Genomic DNA, 23,241 nt, shown 5'->3' on the forward strand with positions numbered 1-23,241 from the left:
GGCATGGTCCTAGGGCTCAGCTCCTCAGAGAGAGAGAGAGAGAGAGAGAGAGAGAGAGAGAGAGAGAGAGAGAGAGAGAGAGAGATAATTAGAGAGAGCATACTTAAATTCACACAGGACACCGGATAAGACAGGAGAAATACTCCAAATTAAACAGACTGACCCTAGCCCCCGACACATAAACTACTGCAGCATTAATACTGGAGGCTGAGACAGGAGGGGTCGGGGGACACTGTGGCCCCATCCGACGATACACCCGGACAGGGCCAAACAGGCAGCATATAACCCCACCCACTTTTCCAAAACACAGCCCCCACACCACTAGAGGGATATCTTCAACCACCAACTTACCATCCTGAGACAAGGCCGAGTATGGCCCACAAAGATCTCCGCCACGGCATAAAACAAGGATGGGGCACCAACCCGGACAGGAAGATCACGTCAGTGACTCAACCCACTCAAGTGACGCACACATCCTAGGGACGGCATGGAAGAGCACCAGTAAGCCAGTGACTCAGCCCCTGTAATAGGGTTAGAGTCAGAGAATCCCAGTGGAGAGAGGGGAACCTGCTAGGCAGAGACAGCAAGGCCGGTTCGTTGTTCCAGTGCCTTTCCGTTCACCTTCACACTCCTGGGCCAGACTACACTCAAAAATTTGACCTACTGAAGAGATGAGTCTTCAATAAATACTTAAAGGTTGAGGCCGAGTCTGCGTCTCTCACATGGATAGGCAGACCATTCCATAAAAACGGAGCTCTATAGGAGAAAGCCCTACCTCCAGCTATTTGCTTAGAAATTCTAGGGACAGTAAGGAAGCTTCGTCTTGTGACCGTAGCGTACATGTAGGTATGTACGGCAGGACCAAATCGGAAAGATAGGTAGGAGCAAGCCCATGTAATGCTTTGTAGGTTAGCAGTAAAACCTTGAAATCAACCCTTGCCTTAACAGGAAGCCTGTTTAGAGAGGCTAGCACTGTAGTAATATGATACATTTTTGGATTCTAGTCAAGATTCTAACAGCCGTGTTTTGCGCTACCTGAAGTTTATTTAGTGCTTTATCCGGGTTGCTGGAAAGTAGAGCATTACAGTAGTCTAACCTAGAAGTGACAAAAGCAAGGATTACTTTTTCTGCATCATTTTTGGACAGAATTTTTCAGATTTTTGCAATGTTACGTATATGGAAAAAAGCTGTCCTTGAAACAATCTTGATATGTTCGTCAAAAGAGAGATCAGGGTCCAGAGTAACGCCAAGGTCCTTAAAGTTTGATTTGAGACGACTGTACAACCATCAAATTTAATTGTCGGATTCAACAGAAGATCTCTTTGTATCTTGGGACCTAGAACAAGCATATATTTTGTCTGAGTTTAAAGGTAGAATATTTGCCACCATCCACTTCCTTATGTCTGAATCACAGGCTTCCAGGCAGGGCAATTTTGGGGCTTCACCATGTTTCATCGAAATGTACAGCTGTGTGTCGTCCGCATAGCAGTGAAAGATAACATTATGTTTCCGAATGACATCCCCAAGAGGTAAAATATATAGTGAAAACAATAGTGGTCCTAAAACAGAGCCTTGAGGAACACTGAAATGTACAGTTGATTTGTCAGAGGACAAACCATCCACAGAGACAAACAGATATCTTTCCGACAGATAAGATCTAAACCAGGCCAGAACTTGTCCGTGTAGACCAATTTGGGTTTCCAATCCCTCCAAAATAATGTGGTGATCGATGGTATCAAAAGCAGCACTAGGGTCTAGGAGCACTAGGACAGATGCAGAGCCTCGGTCTGACGCCATTAAAAGATAATTTGCCACCTTCACAAGTGCAGTCTCAGTGCTATGATGGAGTCTAAAACCAGACTGAAGCATTTCGTATACATTATTTGTCTTCAGGAAGGCAATGAGCTGTGGGAGAGGAATGGGAGATTCGATATAGGCCGATAGTTTTTTATATTTTCTGGGTCAAGGTTTGGCTTTTTAAAGAGAGGCTTTATTACTCCCACTTTTAGTGAGTTTGGTACACATCCGGTGGATAGAGAACCGTTTATTATGTTCAACATAGGAGGGCCAAGCACAGGAAGCAGCTCTTTCAGTAGTTTAGTTGGAATAGGGTCCAGTATGCAGCTTGAAGGTTTAGAGGCCATGATGATTTTCATCATTGTGTCAAGGGATATAGTACTAAAACACTTGAGCGTCTCTCTCGATCCTAGGTCCTGGCAGAGTTGTGCAGACTCAGGACAACTGAGCTTTGGAGGAATACGCAGATTTAAAGACGAGTCCGTAATTTACTTTCTAATGATCATGATCTTTTCCTCAAAGAAGTTCATGAATTTATCACTGCTGAAGTGAAAGCCATCCTCTCTTAGGGAATGCTGCTTTTTAGTTATCTTTGCGACAGTATCAAAAATACATTTTGGATTGTTCTTATGGTCCTCAATTAAGTTTTAAAAATAGGATGATCGAGCAGCAGTGATGGCTCTTCAATACTGCATGGTACTGTCTTTCCAAGCTAGTTGGAAGACTTCCAGTTTGGGGTAGCGCCATTTCCTTTCCAATTTTCTGGAAGCTTGCTTCAGAGCTCGGGTATTTTCTGTATACGAGGGAGCTAGTTTCTTATGAGAAATGTTTTTAGTTTTTAGGGTTGCGACAGCATCTAGGGCAGGATTAAATTGAGTTCCTCAGTTAGGTGGTTAACCGATTTTTGTACTCTGTCCGTTGGTAGGTGGAGGGAGTCTGGAAGGGCATCTAGGAATCTTTGGGTTGTCCTAGAATTTATTGCACGACTTTTGATGATCCTTGGGGTCTGAGCAGATTATTTGTTGCGATTGCAAACATAATAAATGTGGGTTCGATAGTCCAGGATTATGAGGAAGAACATTAAGATCCACAACATTTATTCCACTGGACAAAACCAGGTCCAGAGTATGACTGTGGCAGTGAGTAGGTCCGGAGACATGTTGGACAAAACCCACTGAGTCGATGATGGCTCCGAAAGCCTTTTGGAGTGGGTCTGTGAACTTTTCCATGTGAATATTAAAGTCACCAAAAATGTGAATATTATCTTCCATGACTACAAGGTCCGATAGGAATTCAGGGAACTCAGTGAGGAATGCTGTATATGGCCCAGGAGGCCTGTAAACAGTAAACAGCTATGAAAAGTGATTGAGTAGTAGTAGTTGTTGGTAAATTGACATTTGCTATCATAAATGTTAGCAACACCTCTGCCTTTGCAGCATGCGCGTGGGATATGGTCACTAGTGTAACCAGGAGGTGAGGCCAACACATCAAGATTATGATCAGTGATTAGTTAATTGACTATAACTGCCTTGGAAGTGAGGGATCTAACATTAATAAGTAGCCCTATTTTGAGATGTGATGTATCACAATCTCTTTCAATAATGGCAGGAAACAAGGAGGTCTTTATTCCAGTGAGATTGCTAAGGTGAACACCGCCATGTTTAGTTTTGCCCAACCTAGGTCGAGGCACAGACACAGTCTCAATGGGAATAGCTGAGCTGACTACACTGACTGTGCTAGTGGCAGACTTCACTAAGCTAGCAGGCTGGCTAACAGCCTGCTGCCTGGCCTGCACCCTATCTCATTGTTGAGCTAGGGGAGTTAGAGCCCTGTCTATGTTCATAGATAAGATGAGTGCACCCCTCCAGCTAGGATGGAGTCTGTCCATCCTACTGCTGCTAGAATCCTGACTAGAACCAAAAAATTTGATCATATTACTCCAGTGCTAGCCTCTCTACACTGGCTTCCTGTCAAAGCAAGGGCTGATTTCAAGGTTTTACTGCTAACCTACAAAGCATTACATGGGCTTGCTCCTACCTATCTCTCTGATTTGGTCCTGCCGTACATACCTACACGTACGCTACGGTCACAAGACGCAGGCCTCCTAATTGTCCCTAGAATTTTTAAGCAAACAGCTGGAGGCAGGGCTTTCTCCTATAGAGCTCCATTTTTATGGAACGGTCTGCCTACCCATGTCAGAGACGCAAACTCGGTCTCAACCTTTAAGTCTCTACTGAAGACTCATCTCTTCAGTGGGTCATATGATTGAGTGTAGTCTGGCCCAGGAGTGGGAGGGTGAACGGAAAGGCTCTGGAGCAACGAACCGCCCTTGCTGTCTCTGCCTGGCCGGTTCCCCTCTTTCCACTGGGATTCTCTGCCTCTAACCCTATTACAGGGGCTGAGTCACTGGCTTTACTGGGGCTCTCTCATGCCGTCCCTGGAGGGGGTGCGTCACCTGAGTGGGTTGAGTCACTGATGTGGTCATCCTGTCTGGGTTGGCGCCCCCCCCCCCCCCCTTGGGTTGTGCCGTGGCGGAGGTCTTTGTGGGCTATACTCAGCCTTGTCTCAGGATGGTAAGTTGGTGGTTGAAGATATCCCTCTAGTGTTGTGGGGGCTGTGCTTTGGCAAAGTGGGTGGGGTTATATCCTTCCTGTTTGGCCCTGTCCGGGGGTGTCCTCGGATGGGGCCACAGTGTCTCCTGACCCCTCCTGTCTCAGCCTCCAGTATTTATGCTGCAGTAGTTTATGTGTCGGGGGGCTAGGGTCAGTTTGTTATATCTGGAGTACTTCTCCTGTCCTATTCGGTGTCCTGTGTGAATCTAAGTGTGCGTTCTCTAATTCTCTCCTTCTCTCTTTCTCTCTCTCGGAGGACCTGAGCCCTAGGACCATGCCCCAGGACTACCTGACATGATGACTCCTTGCTGTCCCCAGTCCACCTGGCTGTGCTGCTGCTCCAGTTTCAACTGACCTGAGCCATAGGACCATGCCCCAGGAATACCTGACATGATGACTCCTTGCTGTCCCCAGTCCACCTGACTGTGCTGCTGCTCCAGTTTAAACTATTCTGCCTTATTATAATTCGACCATGCTGGTCATTTATGAACATTTGAACATCTTGACCATGTTTTGTTATAATCTCCACCCGGCACAGCCAGAAGAGGACTGGCCACCCCACATAGCCTGGTTCCTCTCTAGGTTTCTTCCTAGGTTTTGGCCTTTCTAGGGAGTTTTTCCTAGCCACCGTGCTTCTACACCTGCATTGCTTGCTGTTTGGGGTTTTAGGCTGGGTTTCTGTACAGCACTTTGAGATATCAGCTGATGTACGAAGGGCTATATAAATAGATTTGATTTGATTTGATTTGTCACTCCTCAACAGGCCAGGCTTGGTCCTGTTTGTGGGTGAGTCCTAGAAAGAGGGCCAATTATCTACAAATTCTATCTTTTGGGAGGGGCAGAAAACAGTTTTCAACCAGTGATTGAGTTGTGAGACTCTGTTGTAGAGCTCATCACTCCCCCTAACTGGGAGGGTGCCAGAGACAATTACTTGATGCCAACACATCTTTCTAGCTGAAGCTATGTTGCGCTTGGTGACCTCTGACTGTTTCATCCTAACATTGTTGGTGCCGACGTCGCTAACAATAACCCTATACTCTCTACACTCGGCAGTTTTAGCTTTAGCCAGAACCATCTTCAGTTTAGCCTTTACGTCGTTAGCCCTACCCCTGGTAAACAGTGTATGATCGCAGGATGATTAGTTTTAAGTCTAATACTGCGGGTAATGGAGTTGCCAATGACTAGGGTTTTCAATTTGTCAGAGCTAATGGTTGGTGGCTTCGGCGTCTCAGACCCCGTAACGGGAGGAGTAGACACCAGAGAAGGCTCGGCCTCTGACTCCGACTCACTGCTTAATGGGGAGAACCGGTTGAAAGTTTCTGTTGGCTGAATAAGCGACACCGGTGGAGCTTTCCTACAGCATTTCCTTCCAGAAGCCATGAGAAAATTGTCAAGCTGCGGGGACTGTGCGAGGGGATTTATACTACTATCTTTACTTACTGGTGGCACAGACGCTGTTTCATCCTTTCCTACACTTAAATTACCCTTGCCTAACGATTGCGTCTGAAGCTGGGCTTGCAGCACAGTTATCCTCGCCGTAAGGCAATCGTTCTCCTGTATATTATGAGTACAGTGACTGCAATTAGAAGGCATCATGTTAATGTTACTACTTAGCTTCAGCTGGTGGAGGTCCTGACATACCACATCCAGATAAAGCATCCGGAGTGAAAAAGTTGAATGAAAAAAGTTGAGTGAGGGAAAAACTAAAACAAAAAATATTAATGGTAATTAAAAAGTAAAAACCGTGAAGTTGGCAGGTAGCAAAGTAAGGTTTGCAACAAAACGCACAGCAGCACGTAAACAGGTGAAACAGATCAGGGCTGATGTTACGTTTGATACTGGAGCTCTGAGGCATGCGTTGAAGTCGCTAAGATTTCAGCATGGAAATGTTGGACTTGAGCCTTGATCTTTAATTTCTTAGATGGTGAACATTCATACCGTAGTAGAAGGCTAGTTAATTCATTATGGACACTGACCTATTCATGACCTGTTGCTCCTAAAGTGTATAGTCATAAAAAAAAACACGAATCAGGGTTAAGAAGCAGAGGAGACATGTTAACTGTCTGAAGTAACCCTCAGTTTAAACCTATATAATGATTCGTTATACCGTATGTCATGAAATTGAGTTTTAGAGGAATACTATAATCTGGCAAAGTCTGTCCCTCTGTGCTGTGTTGAACGTGGACTTGTGGCCCTCTGGTCTCCACACCCCGTCTCTCCTACTATAACTCAACCAGAGACATGAGGCATTCACATCGATAGTCCACCAGCGGACCTCAGCTTGAAGGGGCTTCTTGGAACTGCATTCATATTTTAACAGGCCAAGCATATTTCTGTGCATGATGAGAGAATGTGAATTCAAAGCTTCAGGATTGAGTCTCTCATTTCTCCTCCTGTTCAGCTGAGCGAGAGGAGGGATGCTGTCATTCTCAGCCTGGTGAAATACCTGGGAGAGGAGGCTGCTAGCTACATCCACTATGAGGAGAAAGTAAGTGTCTAATTGGCCTAGATATAAATGTCATAGAATGTCAAGCCTGAATAGGACAGTCATACTTGAACGTTGGGTCTTAGTGGCTGCATAACCCCCTAAACCTCTTTGTATTTAATAATATGCCTAGTATAATATTCTTTATATAGTAAGAAATAGCTTTGGTTTAAAGACACTGGGAAACCTTGGGACTGTGTTGGATGAGCAGTAGACTGGAGCCTCTCCACTAAACCCACTGTTCCGTCTGCTATCATGGTCCCTGGCTAGTAACTGCCTCAACAACTGCACACTGGTTTTATCATAATATCTCTCCAGCAAGAACATTTGAGCAGCATGAAGTGCAAGGGTCAATTGCTTCCCTGGGACTAGTCAGTCTTGTAGGGAAGTAGAAAACACACAGATCGCTTGTCGCCGTGACACAACACACTACCAAGATTGACAAACGAGCACATTGGCCTGACAGATGTTGTCTGTTACAATATGTTAGCATTCTGCTCCCTGGGCGGCTTTTCATGCGCTTAAGCTTTGAGTGGCGAGGAAGAATTGCCTCTGAGGAATCCAGGGCGAGGGAGGGCATGGGGGGTGATGATTTTCCCTGCTTGACTAGTTACGAGACTCTGGAGGGAGAAACAATATAGAGAGATGGATATCAACAAGTAGGAGATACAGTGAAGACTGAGAGAGGAAGTGAGTGGACAGATGGATTCACACACAACACAAGGGGACTATTAGTGCTTCATTTGAGCCGGATCCTGTTGGAAAAGGATCCGGCACCTCTCAGATTTGACTTAGTTTGTTCCGGCACCTATTTGCCCCGGATCCAGTATCTCCCGCAGCATGATTTATTAATTATTTCACTGTTCGCACTGTAGATATTGAGCGGCATGAAGCGATCCGAATGAAATCAAGTTGCCTCCTTGTTATTTCTCCCGCCCCCCAGAAAGACCACCATGTAAAAGCATGGGAATCCTTCTGTGTAATCATCCTATCCTGCCACACTGATTCCAGACCTGCTCTCTTATTTGTAGACATAGAGTTTATGGGGAGGGCCGGTGGGGTAAGTAACTGATACTGGCACAGGTCTTGTCTTGGTAGTGATGGTCAGCTAATGAAGAGGTCCCTACGTAATCATGTCACGTAGCTAGGCTAGTCATCTCACTACTGAATTTGAAATGTGGGAAAGACAAATAAAACGAATCACCACCGGCGCCTCCACTCATGCAAAATTCAAAGCAGGGCTGTACAGCGACAGACCCGCTAATGGGGGAAATCGACTGTTAGGAGTTAAATGGACTTGACATGGGGAGAGTCATTGTGGGAGGTTTTAAAAACTAAGGTAGGAACATCTTTTTCCTTTACAAACTTATTCTGTACTGTGAAATTAATATGGGTATTGTCACAAAGGCTGGAGGCCTATATATTATCATAGAGTATGTGTGTTCTGCTGTCGTCTACATTGATTTTATTTTAGTTGAAGTTCTATTCAGATATTGTGATATTTGTTCTACCGCTACATTGATGTCTGGAAAATGATATGAAATTCAAGTCTTGTAAGCCCTACAGCTGAGTATGTGTGCATATGAGTATGTGTGCATATGAGTATGTGTGCATATGAGTATGTGTGCATATGAGTATGTGTGCACATGAGTATGTGTGCATATGAGTATGTGTGCACATGAGTATGTGTGCATATGAGTATGTGTGCATATGAGTATGTGTGCATATGAGTATGTGTGCATATGAGTATGTGTGCATATGAGTATGTGTGCATATGCATATGGCAGGTGTTCTGATGTATGTTGCTGTACATTAATGTCTTGAAAATGTGGCTTGTCAGAAATTCTGACTTGTGTAAGCACCATAGCTTTACTGGAGTACGTGGGCATACTATAGAGTATAGCCTACCATGGCAAGTGTTCTGCAGTGACGTGGAAATTGCTTTGAATTAATCAGCTGTCTGTTTCACACCCATAGATAGTAGGCTGTTGGCTCCAGATAACCCCCATCCCAGGTTCTGGGACCTCCCGATTTACAAATGAAGTACTGGGGAATATGACATACCTGGGTAACCTAGAAGAGGTGTGGTGCGTTGAGACATCATTTTACAGAGAAAAAGCTGTGTAATTTTACAGAGAAAAAACACAAACCTCGTTACCTTATCTCTGGTTTTCAGTAATTTATTAATTTCAACATGCGAGCACATTAAACACATTAACATAAAAACTGTTGTGTTGTATGTAGTGAACAGAGAAGCCTGTGTTTGTGTGTTGTTGTGGTAAATAGAGACGTGTTGTTGTCTCTAGGACTGTACTGTATGTTCTAGATGTGTGTTCTAGATGTGCTCTGCTGTGTGTTGTGTTGCAGGACTGTGTGTTCCAGATGTGCTCCGCTGGTCGTTGTGTTGCAGGACTGTGTGTTCCAGATGTGCTCTGCTCTGTGTTGTCAGGACTGGGCCTTGGAGGAGTACAGCGGGGGTTGTCCTGTTAATGTCATGGCACCGGGGCTGCTGACATATTACCACCCCAGCCTCCGCACGCCCTGTGGCAGGTAATAAACCCTGCTAAGCTGCTACTGTTCTAAAGCTCCCCTCTAGTCCCCTCCATCCCTCCTCTTCATCGGCACCATCCTACCTGCATGTAACGCCACTGACATATCTACCCTGTCTATATTTACCAATGACCGCTATTGTACCCCGCTCTTTCACCACCCACATCTTGTCCATGCTCTTTCCTTCCACTATAACACACTCACACACACACACACAATCAGCCTCTGTAACCACCGTATGGCCCCATAACAAACACGCACCAGCACCAGCTAACCCCTGAGCAACGACCTGAACTAACATAAAGGAGAACAATATGAGTGATTACTTCTTCACTATGAGACATTCATCGAGGCCCAAGGAAAATGGATGTGGGGTCGGAGGGGATATCGCTTTCTTGGGAAGACGGTCACATAATGAATTTGCAATGGCTTGTTAGGAGACGCACACAGCTGAACGGATGCTCATCCATGGACAAGAGAGATGGAGAGAGAAAAGGACGGAAAGAGGGGAAGAGAGGGGGAAAGAGTTAGGGAGATAGTGAAAGAGGGATGGAGAGAGAGGGAAAGAGTTAGGGAGATAGTGAAAGAGGGATGGAGAGAGAGGGAAAGATAGATGTAGAGAGAAAGAGCACACATGAAAAAAGACTACCGTTTTTCTCTAGAATAGTACAGTATTTACTTTAGAATTCTATAGTAAACTGTAGTATACTGTAGAATATTATACTACACACTGTAATATCCCTCGATCGTGTGTAGTACTTATTATAGAATGTTGTAGTATACAACACTAAATACTACAGTATTATCTGCAAAAAAACACTACAGTCCGCAAAAACACAACACTTTTTTAACTATATTAAATACTACGGTATACAATTTACATACAGTCCATTCCGAAAGTTTTCAGACTCTTGACTTTATCCACAGTTTGTTACGCTACGCCTTATCCTTATTTTCCCCTCATCAATATACACACAAAACCAATAATGACAAAGCAAAAACATGTTTTTAGAAATGTTTGCAAATTCAAAAAAAATGTCAAACTGTAAAATCACATTTACATAAGTATAATGACCCGTTACTTAGTACTTTGTTGAAGCACCTTTGGCAGCGATTACGGCCTTGATTCTTCTTGGGTATGACGCTACAAGCTTGACCCAAGGCCCTTCTCCCCCGACTGCTCAGTTTTGCCGGGTGAAAGAGTCTTGATGGTTCCAAACTTTTGATGGAGGCCACTGTGTTCTTGGGGACCATCAATGCTGCAGACAGTTTTTGGTACCCTTCCCCAGATCTGTGCCTCGACACAATCCTGTCTTGGAGCTCGGCTTGGTTTTTGCTCTGACATGCACTGTCAACTCTGGGTTGTGTTCCTTTCCAAATCATGTCCAATCAATTGAATTTACCACAGGTGGACTCCAATCATGTTGTAGAAACATCTCATTGGAAACAGGATGGACCTGAGCTTTGAGTCAAAAAGCAAAGGGTCTGAATACTTATTTCTGTTTATTCTTTTTATTTTTAATACATTTGCAAACATTTCTAAAAACCTGTTTTCACTTTGTCATTATGGGTTATTGTGTGTAGATTGATTCGGATTTTTAATTTTTAATCAATTTTAGAATAAGGCTGTAACATATCAAAATGTGAAAAAAGTCAAGGGGTCTGAATATTTTCCGAATGCACTACATGCAAGCAGCAATACCCATATAGAACACAACAGAATCAGTGGATTACCCAAACCTCCCATATCTCTCATCCAGACCCACGAGGTGCTTTAAGATCACTGCAGGATCACCAGCAGCATACCACCCTGCATCTTTCTGCTGGCTTGCTTCTGAAGCTAAGCAGGGTTGGGCCTGGTCAGTCCCTAGATGGGAGACCAGAAGCTGTTGGAGTTCCAGTAGGAGGCATTCTTTACTCTGATCTAAAAAATGCCCCAGGGCAGTGATTTGGGACATTGCCCTGTGTAGGGTGCTGTCTATTCCCCAGGTCGTTGCTGTAAATGAGAATGGGTGCTCAGTCAACTTACCTGGATAAATAATTAGGAGGTTTTAAATTATGTAAGAAACTGTAATGACTTTAAAGAGCTCCCCAATGAATGGAAGCCCTAACCAGAGGATGTTCACTGTTTGTTATTGTGCTGGACAAACTCTTGTTCTACCCTTCATTATAACTCTGTGTTTGCTGAGGATGAACAGCCCAACACACAAACATCCTCCGCTCACATGTAAGTGATCTGTATATATATATCTATATTTATATAGGAAGAGAGAGAGACCCATTCAGTTGGTGAAAGGAACTGTGGTTAAAGTGACCCAGGTGTTCAGGCATAAGTAAGCCTGCACATCCATAATGCATGCAGAGTAAACATGTATCTGCTAGAACATGCTGGAACATCTGGATAGTGTTTTTATTCATAGATGTTGAGAGTCATTTTTTTTGTTTTCTCTTCAGAGTCATGTAATAGTATCTAATCACATTTTAGATCAGATTGTTCTACAACAGGCTTTCTGCTACAGGCTCTCTATTAGCAAATAATCTCAAGCAGAAGTAAATAACACGTTGTCCTGTTTGAAGCATATTCTAAGTGCAGGTGTCATTTCTCATTAACTTTCACTCTGATGTCACAGATAATCACCCCCGCTTGTTTCAGGATTGTACTCTCATCGTTGAAATCTGTTCCTATTTAGCATTGGCAAGCAATGAAATAAGCATGGTAAACATTTCAGTGTGAAGACAGCTGGCAGGGAGTGATAACTGTGAATGCAGATGATTCCATACTCTACATCCAAAGCCAGTGTGCTCACTGACATTCTAAATAATGAATTACAGTCTATCAGAATGGGGGATTAATAATAAACTGGTCTTAAATACATCTATAACTAAAAGCATTGTTGCTACACTATATATACAAACATATGTGGACACCCCTTCAAATTAGTGGTTTTGGCAAATTCAGCCACACCTGTTGCTGGCTGGTGTATGAAATTGAGCACACAGTCATGCAATCTCCATAGACAAACATTGGCAGTAGAATAGCCTTACTGAAGTGATCAGTGAATTTTAACGTGGCACCGTCAAAGGATGCTACCTTTCCAACAAGTCAGTGTGTCAAATTTCTGCCCTGCTAGAGCTGTCCCTATCAACTGTAAGTGCTGTTATTGTGAAGTGGAAACGTCTAGGAGCAACAACGGCTCAGCTGCGAAGTTTTAGGCCACACAAGCTCACAGAACGGGTTCCGGCAAGTGCTGAAGCGCGTTGTGCGTAAAAATTAGTCTGTCCTCTGTTGCAACATTCACTACCGAGTTCCAAACTGCCTCTGGAAGCAACATCAGCACGATAACTGTAAGTTGGGAGCTTCATGAAATGGGTTTCCATGGCCGAACATCTGCACACAAGCCTAAGATCACCATGCACAATGCAAGCATCTGCTGGAGTGGTATAAAGCTCCATTTGACTCTGGAGTGATGAATCACGCTTCACCATCAGGCAGTCCGACGGACGAATCTGGGTTTGGTGAATGCCAGGAGAATGCTACCTGCCCCAATGCATAGTGCCAACTGTAAAGTTTGGTGGAGGAGGAATAATGGTCTGGGGCTGTTTTTCATGGTTCGGGCTAGGCCCCTTAGTTCCAGTGAAGAGAGATCTTAACGCTACAGCATACAATTACATTCTTAGCCATTCTGTGCCTCCAACTTTGTGGCAACAGATTGGGGAAGGCCCTATGCTGTTTCAGCATGACAATGCCCTCATGCACAAAGTGAGTTCCATACAGAAATGGTTTGTCGAGATCGGTGTGGCAGAACTTCACTTGCTTGCACAGAGCCCTGACTTTAACCCCATCAAACACCTTTGGGAGGAATTGGAATGCCGACTGCGAGCCAGGCCTAATTGGCCAACATCAGTGCCGACCTCCCTAATGCTCTTGTGGCTGAAAGGAAGCAAGTTCCCACAGCAATGTTCCAACATCTATTGGAAAGTCTTCCCAGAAGAGTGGATTCTGTTATAGCAGCAAAGGGGGACCCAACTCCATATTAATGCCTATGATTTTGGAGTGAGATGTTTGACGAGCAGGTGTCCACATACTTTTGCTAATGTAGTGTATTTGGTTCAAGACATTCTCTAAAACCTCAGCCTTAACTGGAGTTGTGCATAAAGGGTGTGACCATTGAGAAAGTTGAGGACGTTAAACTCTTAGGTATAACATTTGGTGGTCAATTATGATGTTCAACTCATATTGACAATGTTGTTGTGAAGATGGGGAGGGGTATTTCTGTTATAAACAATATATATATTTGTGACACAAAAATCAACTATACTAGTTTTTCAGGCTCTGGTCTTGTCCCATCTTGACTACTGTCCAGTAATATGGTCTGGTGCAGCAAATAAATACCAAGAAAAGCTGAATCTGGCTCAAAAGAGAGCAACATGGCTTTAACTGCGCATACAGAACTAATGTCAACAACATGCATGCCAGTATTTCCTGATTAAGGGTTGACGAGAGATTAACTGCTTCTCTTCTAGTTTTTATGATAAATATTACTGTGATGAAAATTCCAGATTGTCTGCATAATCAAATAACATTAATCTCAGACACCCATACATACTGTACGCCCAAGACATGCCACCAGGGGTCTCTTCACAGTCCCCAAGTCGAAGATTCACGGCAACGCACAGTATTATATAGAGCCGTGATCGCATGGAACTCCCTTACAGCTCCAATTACTCATGCAACAACCAAAAAGATTAAACAAAATGTCATGTAACGCTGTGGCACAGTGGTTAAGGGCGCTGTACTGCAGTGCCAGCTGCGCCACCAGAGACTCTGGGTTTGCGCCCAGGCTCTGTCGTAACCGGCCGCGACCGGGAGGTCCGTGGGGCGACGCACAATCGGCCTAGTGTCGTCCGGGTTAGGGAGGGTTTGGCCGGTAGGGAAATCCTTGTATCATCGTGCACCAGCGACTCCTGTGGCGGGCCGGGCACAGTGCGCGCTAACCAAGGTTGCCAGGTGCACAGTGTTTCCTCCGACACATTGGTGCGGCTGGCTTCCGGGTTGGATGGCGCTGTGTTAAGAAGCAGTGCGGCTTGGTTGGGTTGTGTATTGGAGGGGGGGGGGTTGTAGTGTTTGTATTATTGTAACATTTTTCTGTTGTATTGTTCGTATATTGTTGTATTTTAAATTTGTATGTGACTGTCCTTCTATCAGTGTATCAGTGTTTTGTTACTTGTCAAGTTTTGTGTTTTTTTGTGGATCCCAGGAAGAATAGCTGCTGCTCCTGCAAAAGTCAATAAACAAATAAAATGAACTCTCCTTCCCAGGATCCACTGGGCCGGCACGGAGACGGCCACCCAGTGGTGTGGCTATATGGATGGGGCAATTCAGTCAGGTCAGAGGGCAGCCCTAGAAGTCCTAGCCAGGCTGTGCCCTTTCACCCTGACCCAGGAGGAGCAGGAGGCTGTGCAGGCTGCCCAGAACCAGAACCATGAGTCTGGACCATGCCAACACATACCTTCCACATCCCATCTCCGCAGGGCTCTGATCCTCACCACGCTCATCATGGCCACTGCTGTACTATTGGCTCAGCCACAGCTCTGCCGAGACTGGATTGGACAGGCTCGGCAGGTTGTGCTACGAAGGTTTGCTTTGTGGTAATAAAATATGCTGTTGTGTTGGAAAAACATCCACTTGACAGGGAAATGCCTCCGCTCACAGATATCTAAAGATGTTAAATACGATTGAATTATCTGTGACATACAGTATGGTTAACACTGTTTGCCTGGTGGACATTTTTCATTTAAAGAAATGTAATGCTTGTACAGTGTAATGTGGTGGTGGGTGGGGGTGAGACTATACAGAAAAAAAAAACGTTTACTTTGGACTGCATTGTACTGTAAGTCAATTCAATTATATGTAAAGGGTTTTATATGTGAACATTCCCTACAGTCGTATTAAGTCATACAGTGCCGTCAGAAAGTATTCACAGCCTTGACTTTTTCCACATTTTGTTGTGTTACAAAGTTGGATTAAAATGAATTTAATTGTATTTTTTTGTCAACGATCGACACAAAATACTCTAATGTCAAAGTAGAAGAAAAATTCTAAAATGTAAAAAAGTGTATGAAAATAAAACACATATACAGTGGGGCAAAAAACGTATTTAGTCAGCCACCAATTGCGCAAGTTCTCCCACTTAAAAAGATGAGAGAGGCCTGTAATATTCATCATAGGTACACTTCAACTATGACAGACAAAATGATAAACAAAATACAGAAAATCACATTGTAGGATTTTTAATGATTTTATTTGCGAATTATGGTGGAAAATAAGTATTTGGTCACCTACAAACAAGCAAGATTTCTGACTCTCACAGACCTGTAACTTCTTCTTTAAGAGGCTCCTCTGTCCTCCACTCGTTACCTGTATTAATGGCACCTGTTTGAACTTGTTATCAGTATAAAAGACACCTGTCCACAACCTCAAACAGTCACACTCCAAACTCCACTATGGCCAAGACCAAAGAGCTGTCAAAGGACACCAGAAACAAAATTGTAGACCTGCACCAGGCTGGGAAGACTGAATCTGCAATAGGTAAGCAGCTTGGTTTGAAGAAATCAACTGTGGGAGCAATTATTAGGAAATGGAAGACATACAAGACCACTGATAATCTCCCTCGATCTGGGGCTCCACGCAAGATGTCACCCCGTGGGGTCAAAATGATCACAAGAACAGTGAGCAAAAATCCCAGAACCACACGGGGGGACCTTGTGAATGACCTGCAGAGAGCTGGGACCAAAGTAACAAAGCCTACCATCAGTAACACACTACGCCGCCAGGGACTCAAATCCTGCAGTGCCAGTACATGTCCAGGCCCGTCTGAAGTTTGCTAGAGAGCATTTGGATGATCCAGAAGAAGATTGGGAGAATCTCATATGGTCAGATGAAACCAAAATATAACTTTTTGGTAAAAACTCAACTCGTCGTGTTTGGAGGACAAAGAATGCTGAGTTGCATCCAAAGAACACCCTACCTACTGTGAAGCATGGGGGTGGAAACATCATGCTTTGGGGCTGTTTTTCTGCAAAGGGACCAGGACGACTGATCCGTGTAAAGGAAAGAATGAATGGGGCCATGTATCGTGAGATTTTGAGTGAAAACCTCCTTCCATCAGCAAGGGCATTGAAGATGAAATGTGGCTGGGTCTTTCAGCATGACAATGATCCCAAACACACCGCCCGGGCAACAAAGGAGTGGCTTCGTAAGAAGCATTTCAAGGTCCTGGAGTGGCCTAGCCAGTCTCCAGATCTCAACCCCAAAGAACATCTTTGGAGGGAGTTGAAAGTCCATGTTGCCCAGCAACAGCCCCAAAACATCATTGCTCTAGAGGAGATCTGCATGGAGGAATGGGCCAAAATACCGGCAACAGTGTGTGAAAACCTTGTGAAGACTTACAGAAAACGACCTCTGTCATTGCCAACAAAGGGTATATAACAAAGTATTGAGATACACTTTTGTTATTGACCAAATACTTATTTTCCACCATAATTTGCAAATAAATTCATAAAAAATCCTACAATGTGATTTTCTGGATTTTCTTTCTCATTTTGTCTGTCATAGTTGATGTGTACCTATGATGAAAATTGCAGGCCTCTCTCATCTTTTTAAGTGGGAGAACTTACACAATTGGTGGCTGACTAAATAATGTTTTGCCCCACTGTATCTTGATTACATAAGTATTCAACCCCCAATGTCAATGTACATGTTAGAATCTCCTTTGACTGTGATTAAAGCTGTGAGTCTATCTGGGTAAATATTTGTCCATTATTCTTCAAATTCTTCAAGCTCTGTCACATTGGTTTGATCATTGCTAGACAATTTTACATCTGGCCATAGATTTTCAAGTAGATTTAAGTCAAAACTCTAACTCTGCCACTCTGGAACATTCACTGTCTTCTTGGTATACAACTCCAGTGTAGATTTGGCTTTGTGTTTTAGGTTATTGTCCTGCTGAAAGGGGAATTAATCTCCCAGTGTCTGGTCGAAAGCAGACTGAACCAAGTTTCCCTCTAAGATTTAGCCTCTTGCGTTAATTTTTTTATCCTGAAAAACTCCCCAGTCCTTAACAACTACAAGCATACCCATAACATAATGCAGTCACCACTATACTTGAAATATAAAGAGTGGTACTCAGTAATGTGTTGTATTGGCTTGAAAATATGGAGGGCAGTACTCAGTAACTCATTTGTTTAAAAAAATTATCCAAAAACATAATTCCACTTTGACATTATGGGGTAAAAATAAAATAACAAATGCAACATTCAACATTTGATCCATTTTTAATGCAGGCTGTAACACAACAAAATTTGAAAAAAGTAAACGGGTGTGAAAACTTTCTGAAGGCACTGCATATCAAATTATTTCACATTAGCTCTATGCTTGTCAAATAAATAATATTATACAGTTATCAGCTTCTGAGCTATTCCATTAGAGAAGAATACAGAAATTGAAATAGGCTAACAAGTAGTGTGTTAAATCAAATTGACATGCATTTAACTCTAAAATGACATGGACGGTACACCAGTGCCATGGTGAATAGAGAAGAGTACAATATATAGTATTTTCCTACGGATATTCCACATTTCTTCATGGTCACACAGCAAGTAGCCAACAATGTAGGTTTGGTTTGAGTTAAATTAGGTGTGTTTGAAAACTGGTCTTGACTAGGTTTGGAAAGTACATTTATGATATGCTGTGTTTTTCCCAAAGACCAGGGAAAGCCTGCTAGCGCAGCTTTGTGATATCGCCAGGCAGTGCTTACGCACTCACTCTTTCAAACACATACATGCACCCTTCCACAGACACATGCATACATCCACAGACACACTTGCACTTAGATGAGTGTGTGATGGATGAGCCAGTCATACAACGATAACTTCCCAGTGTAAGTGATTTAATCGCTATCGCTCAATTGCACAGTTGAAAGCTTTTTGTCAGACACAGGCTCCCTGCTAGGGGTAGCTCTCACACCCAGCGGTCATTGGACGTTGGTACTGGGTCTCAGTCGGTGCCATGACATGTTATTTGTCTTCACTATCACTGGTTTTGTTTCAACCAGCCCAGATTAAATCAAGGCCAGCAGCACCACAACTCTTTGTATGTGTCCATTTGTGGGCCCCCGAATGGGTCACAGGACAAATGGTCCCTGGTGGTTCAAAATTCCTAACCGCACATCAATTCAATGTCCATTTGTTGGCATAGTATAGTATCTCACCTGATATAATACCAACACACACACAGGGAGAGCTTAGAAAACAGATGCTATGGTAGGTGAATATGGGTAGTTCCTTCTCACTGTGTACATAGTATGTCATCGGCAGCATAAGTCATGCATGTGCCATCTGGGGGTTTGGCAACATGCCATGTTAGCTGTTTTTTCTGGGGTCATTTAACGCGAAGTGATGAGTTGACTCTGTTCTGGGTGAGGGACTGGCAGTCCCATACAGCTTTTAATGTAAAAAAGGTGGACCGGAAAAGGGAGCTAAGATCTTTCTGTCAGGTCCTGTCTGTGTCTGTCTGATGAACAGTAATGCTAAGGCTCAGGGTATTAAAGTCTGTGCTTCGAAAATGAATGGTGGTCTTGCCTGAGTCTATGAAAAGCAGTGTGTAACGTTTTTAAACATCTACTTACAATATTGTCATTGCAAGGTCTGCTAAAAGCTAAATATATGCTGTGTTTTCAGAAAGTCACAAGAGCATTACAGTTTGCTTGAGGGACATAGCTGCATTATAGTAAATTGTGGAACCATAACTATCAGCATTAATACTGTCTAAAGGAGATACAGGAATGCTAAATGTGCAATGAAATTGTAGAAATAAACCTTGAAACATAGTGATGATAAGGAGCTCTAAGGACTTTTTTTTAATCAAAGGACTTTCTTCCAATTAGTTTTAGGGGAAGTAAACATACTCAACATAACCCGTGCCTTATCTGAAGTGTTTTTCTCTTTCTCTTTAGCTACATTATCAAGACTGCAACCTCTGAATGGCCTTACTGCATTTTATTGAAGGATGATTAGTAGGCTACGGTGTAACCCATGCTGACTTATGTCATCCAAGAAATTGCAATTTTTCTACATTGCACAATGAAAAGTAAAGTGAGATGGATTCAAATGAGCACTTAGCTTGACTACGTCAGGAATCTCTTTGAATTGAATGTGAGACTATGATAGTGCAACATTTCTTAGAGACAGCCCATGCACCGGTGTAAATGCCTGGGTATGGATGAGTGGGAGAGGAGTGTGGGATGGAGGCCATGCAGGTATCGACACAAGCTTTCAATCTCTGTCCTCCCACTACCTTAAGAGAAGTCAGAGGCATAGCTAGCTAGCTTAAATTGGTTGATCTATGCCATGAAGCACAACCTATGCTTTTAATGTCCAGGTAAACAGATGACACGGACCTGCACACTGCAGAATGAATAAGGAAGGGAGCGTCATTCATTTATTGTTTCGAGTCAATCCTCTTGGGACTGTTGTGACTGAAGACGGCTAATTTCACAATTCCCTCCATCACTCTTTTCTCTCTCCTCTCACTCTCTGTGGCGAGAGCAACAATCACAGCCTCAGCAGGTTGCTATGGGCATTGAGGTGGAAGACAGAGTGAACAGAGCAGACATGGCCATGGCAGTGAGGAAAGGGAAGTGGGAACAGCAATTCCTCCATCACCAATTATAGACCTGTTATTTCAACATAACTTGAAGAGCGTGAGAAGGAAGAGATGTTTTTACCCGACCGGTTGTGTAAAATTGAGTCTTGTGTGTTATCTTTGATGAAAGAATAATTGTACGTGAGAAATGTATGTGTGAGGAGAATCTGTAAATTGGAAAGTGTATTCATCTCGACTGCAACATTTAAAAGACTGTATTCAAGTAGGACAGAAAAAAACACAGTGCTAGGTGTTTCATAAGTGTAGTACTCAAATTACGTCACACTTAAATGGGATTTTTTTCACCATGGGAAAATGGTCCATGCAAGTGGAGTCTAACTGGCGTAGACACATTGCATAAGTAGATACACTTCCTGGGTCTATTTTCGGTCAATAGTGGCCCCTGCTTGTTTCTTTTTGTGTCTAAGGACTGAGGGGGTGGTCTTTGCCAGTGCAAAATTGGAGAAAAATCCAGATTGGGCTGAATTGCACTACGTTTTTTCTCTGCCTGTTTCAACTATTCTGTATGTAATCCAAATTGCATCCACATGGGAGAGAAATGTAGTACCTTCACAGTGTCAAGCTGGATTGCATACAATGCAGTGGTGGTCCGTGCCATTTAAGATTAGGGAGGATGATTATTAGAGCTTGGCCTCATTTCTATTACAGCACATTGTATGACTGTCATTCATATTCCATTCACCCAGCTCAATGTAACATCGACAGGTATGGGCTACTACATTATACTTGCATTTTCCCTATACCCATCATGAGGTTGCTACAACCTAGCCGACGACAGAACGTTTATAACGTAGGTGCACAGGTCGAGAGACACATTGTAGTAATCAAGATGACAGAATCTTGCCTGCATCTAGCTAATCTGGGGTGTAATCATTAGTCCAAACAAACAAGGGTTTCTATTGGACAAATTCAGGTAGATCACTCATCCTTTCGTTTTCTTCCGTTTAAGAAACATTTTGCAACAGAATCAGTGGAATGAATACATCCCTGATCAACCGGACACACAGTTCATTTTCATAGCAGCCACATACAGCATAATCACTCCTCTCACCTTTCAAATTAATAAAACTGAAAGCTTACTTTGACTTGGAAGAGTTGCAGTGTTCTATAGCCTTAGCCAGCTAGCCACATAAATAACATTCCTCTCTGTTTGAGTCATGTTGTTGAGTAGGCTAAATTAGCTGCATTATCTAAGTAAGTGAAATGTAAACTAAGAAGAAGAAACAAATACACTGAAATATAGCTAGCTCTCTCGGCTGCTTCTCCTTCATTTTTTAAGAATGTATTTGTTAAAAACTGTTCAACTATTGTCTTTCTCTGAGTCAATTAATCACCACAATGCATGCACTGTAATGCTAGCTCACTGTAGCTTATGCTATCAGTACTAGATTCATTCTCTGATCCTTTGATTGGAATGGCAACATGTCAGTTCATACTGAAAGAGCTCTGATAGGTTGGAGGTTGTCCCCCGGATGTCGTCATAATTACTATGCAAGCCTATGGAAGGGGGTGAGAACCATGAGCCTCCAAGGTTTTGTATTTGAAGTCAATGTACCCAGAAGAGGGTGGAAACCAACTGTCCTCCGGCTACACCATGGTGCTACCCTACAGAGTGCTGTTGAGGCTGCTGTAGAAAACAGTGTTTTAATCAATTATTTGCTGACCTGAATATATTTAGTTTTTATCTAAAAAGGATAACTCTTTTAATGTTTCACTATTTAGATTTTTCCTCTGAGGAGCCTCCACTGGTATACCCTACAGTTGAACATCTTCACTCGGGGGCCTTCCGGAGGAGGAAATGTTATGGACTGCCAACTGTCTGGTCTGGACCCTGGTCAACACTATACAGCCTCATGCATTATTCAATTGGCGTGGTCTCTCCAACACAGCGCTCTGTCTGTGTCACTATCACCGCAGAGCAAGGTGGTGGGGGGGGGAGAGTGAGTGGAGGAAGAAATGCCACAGGGAACACCAGGCAGATTTGCCATCTGGACCTCTGAGGTGACAGCTTGACACACGTTTCAAGAGCAGCTAAACGCGGGAGCAAATTCACAAACTTGGCCCCCTCTTGAGAAAAGCTATGCTATGGTACATGGAGCGTAAAGCGGTTGGTGCAGCGAAGCGGTGCACATGGTGTGTCACAGTATACGGTCGAACAGAAGTCAATGCTCCAAAATTAATTAAGCTAATGGTGATGTGACAGGAGAGATGTGTGTGGAATAGAATGGACTCTATCAAGCATAAACTCAGACCAAACTTACAAATAAGCATACTGTGCGGCAGCCAGTCATTTGTACGATCAGTAACGCTCATGTCTTGTGAAGAGTGCTGATGTCTTGGTCTTTTGCTAGTTAGCAGGTGCATCGAGTTCATCGTACAACTTCATACATCTGTAATAACTGCGTATGGACATACACAGGCAGACGCACGCATACACACACCATACAGACACACAAGCTCATCCAAAGACTACTCACACTTTCTCTAGTTGGTGGGCTCATGCTCACGTTTCCTTCAGTTTTATTATTTAATGTACACCCTGAAAATCCATATGCTGGAGAACAGCTCCGTAACAAATGTATATGGTTTCCATTACAGTATGGTAGAAAAAAAGGATCAATGACATTTCCATTTTATCAATTTATATTGCTCACCATTGACTCAGACATCATTTTCTTATAAAACAGAACAGTTTTCAGTGAACAAATAGTACAGTTAATTATAAAATGTTCGGGGGGAGAAAGCAGAAATATACAGTACAAAATAGCTCTCTTTTCAGTGTAGAAATCCATTAATACTCTTTTGGCGAGGAAAACACCTCCAAGCTCAACCCCATTTTGAACACATACGAAGAACAAAACAGGTGAAACTAATGACTCCCCCATCCCTCTCAATCTCTCTGTACACACAAGCACACTCAAATGTAAGACATCCTTTGAACACTGGAACTGCCAAAGGGCAACGCCCACTGCCATTTGATTTTGTAATTAAAATAAAGCAACATCCTGCTTCTTCGCTGACTTTCCCTTCATATTTGTATTTTACATTGCTCAGCTGTCAGAATGTTTTAAATG

The 23,241-nt window shown here is 43.3% G+C and overlaps 1 protein-coding gene across 1 annotated transcript in view; it reads left to right on the plus strand.

Annotated features, from left to right (window-relative positions):
• LOC139409960 (probable flavin-containing monoamine oxidase A) overlaps nucleotides 1-15,529 on the plus strand; it is a 46,314-nt gene extending 30,785 nt beyond the window's left edge. The window contains exons 10-12 of the mRNA XM_071155373.1: nucleotides 6,811-6,897; nucleotides 9,344-9,444; nucleotides 14,764-15,529. Coding sequence (XP_071011474.1) covers nucleotides 6,811-6,897; nucleotides 9,344-9,444; nucleotides 14,764-15,097 — 522 coding nt within the window. The 3' untranslated portion in view covers nucleotides 15,098-15,529. The remainder of the gene's footprint in view (nucleotides 1-6,810; nucleotides 6,898-9,343; nucleotides 9,445-14,763) is intronic.
• The last annotated feature ends 7,712 nt before the right edge of the window (nucleotides 15,530-23,241 follow it).

Source organism: Oncorhynchus clarkii, chromosome 5, assembly GCF_045791955.1.
Source record: "Oncorhynchus clarkii lewisi isolate Uvic-CL-2024 chromosome 5, UVic_Ocla_1.0, whole genome shotgun sequence".
NCBI lineage: Eukaryota > Metazoa > Chordata > Actinopteri > Salmoniformes > Salmonidae > Oncorhynchus > Oncorhynchus clarkii.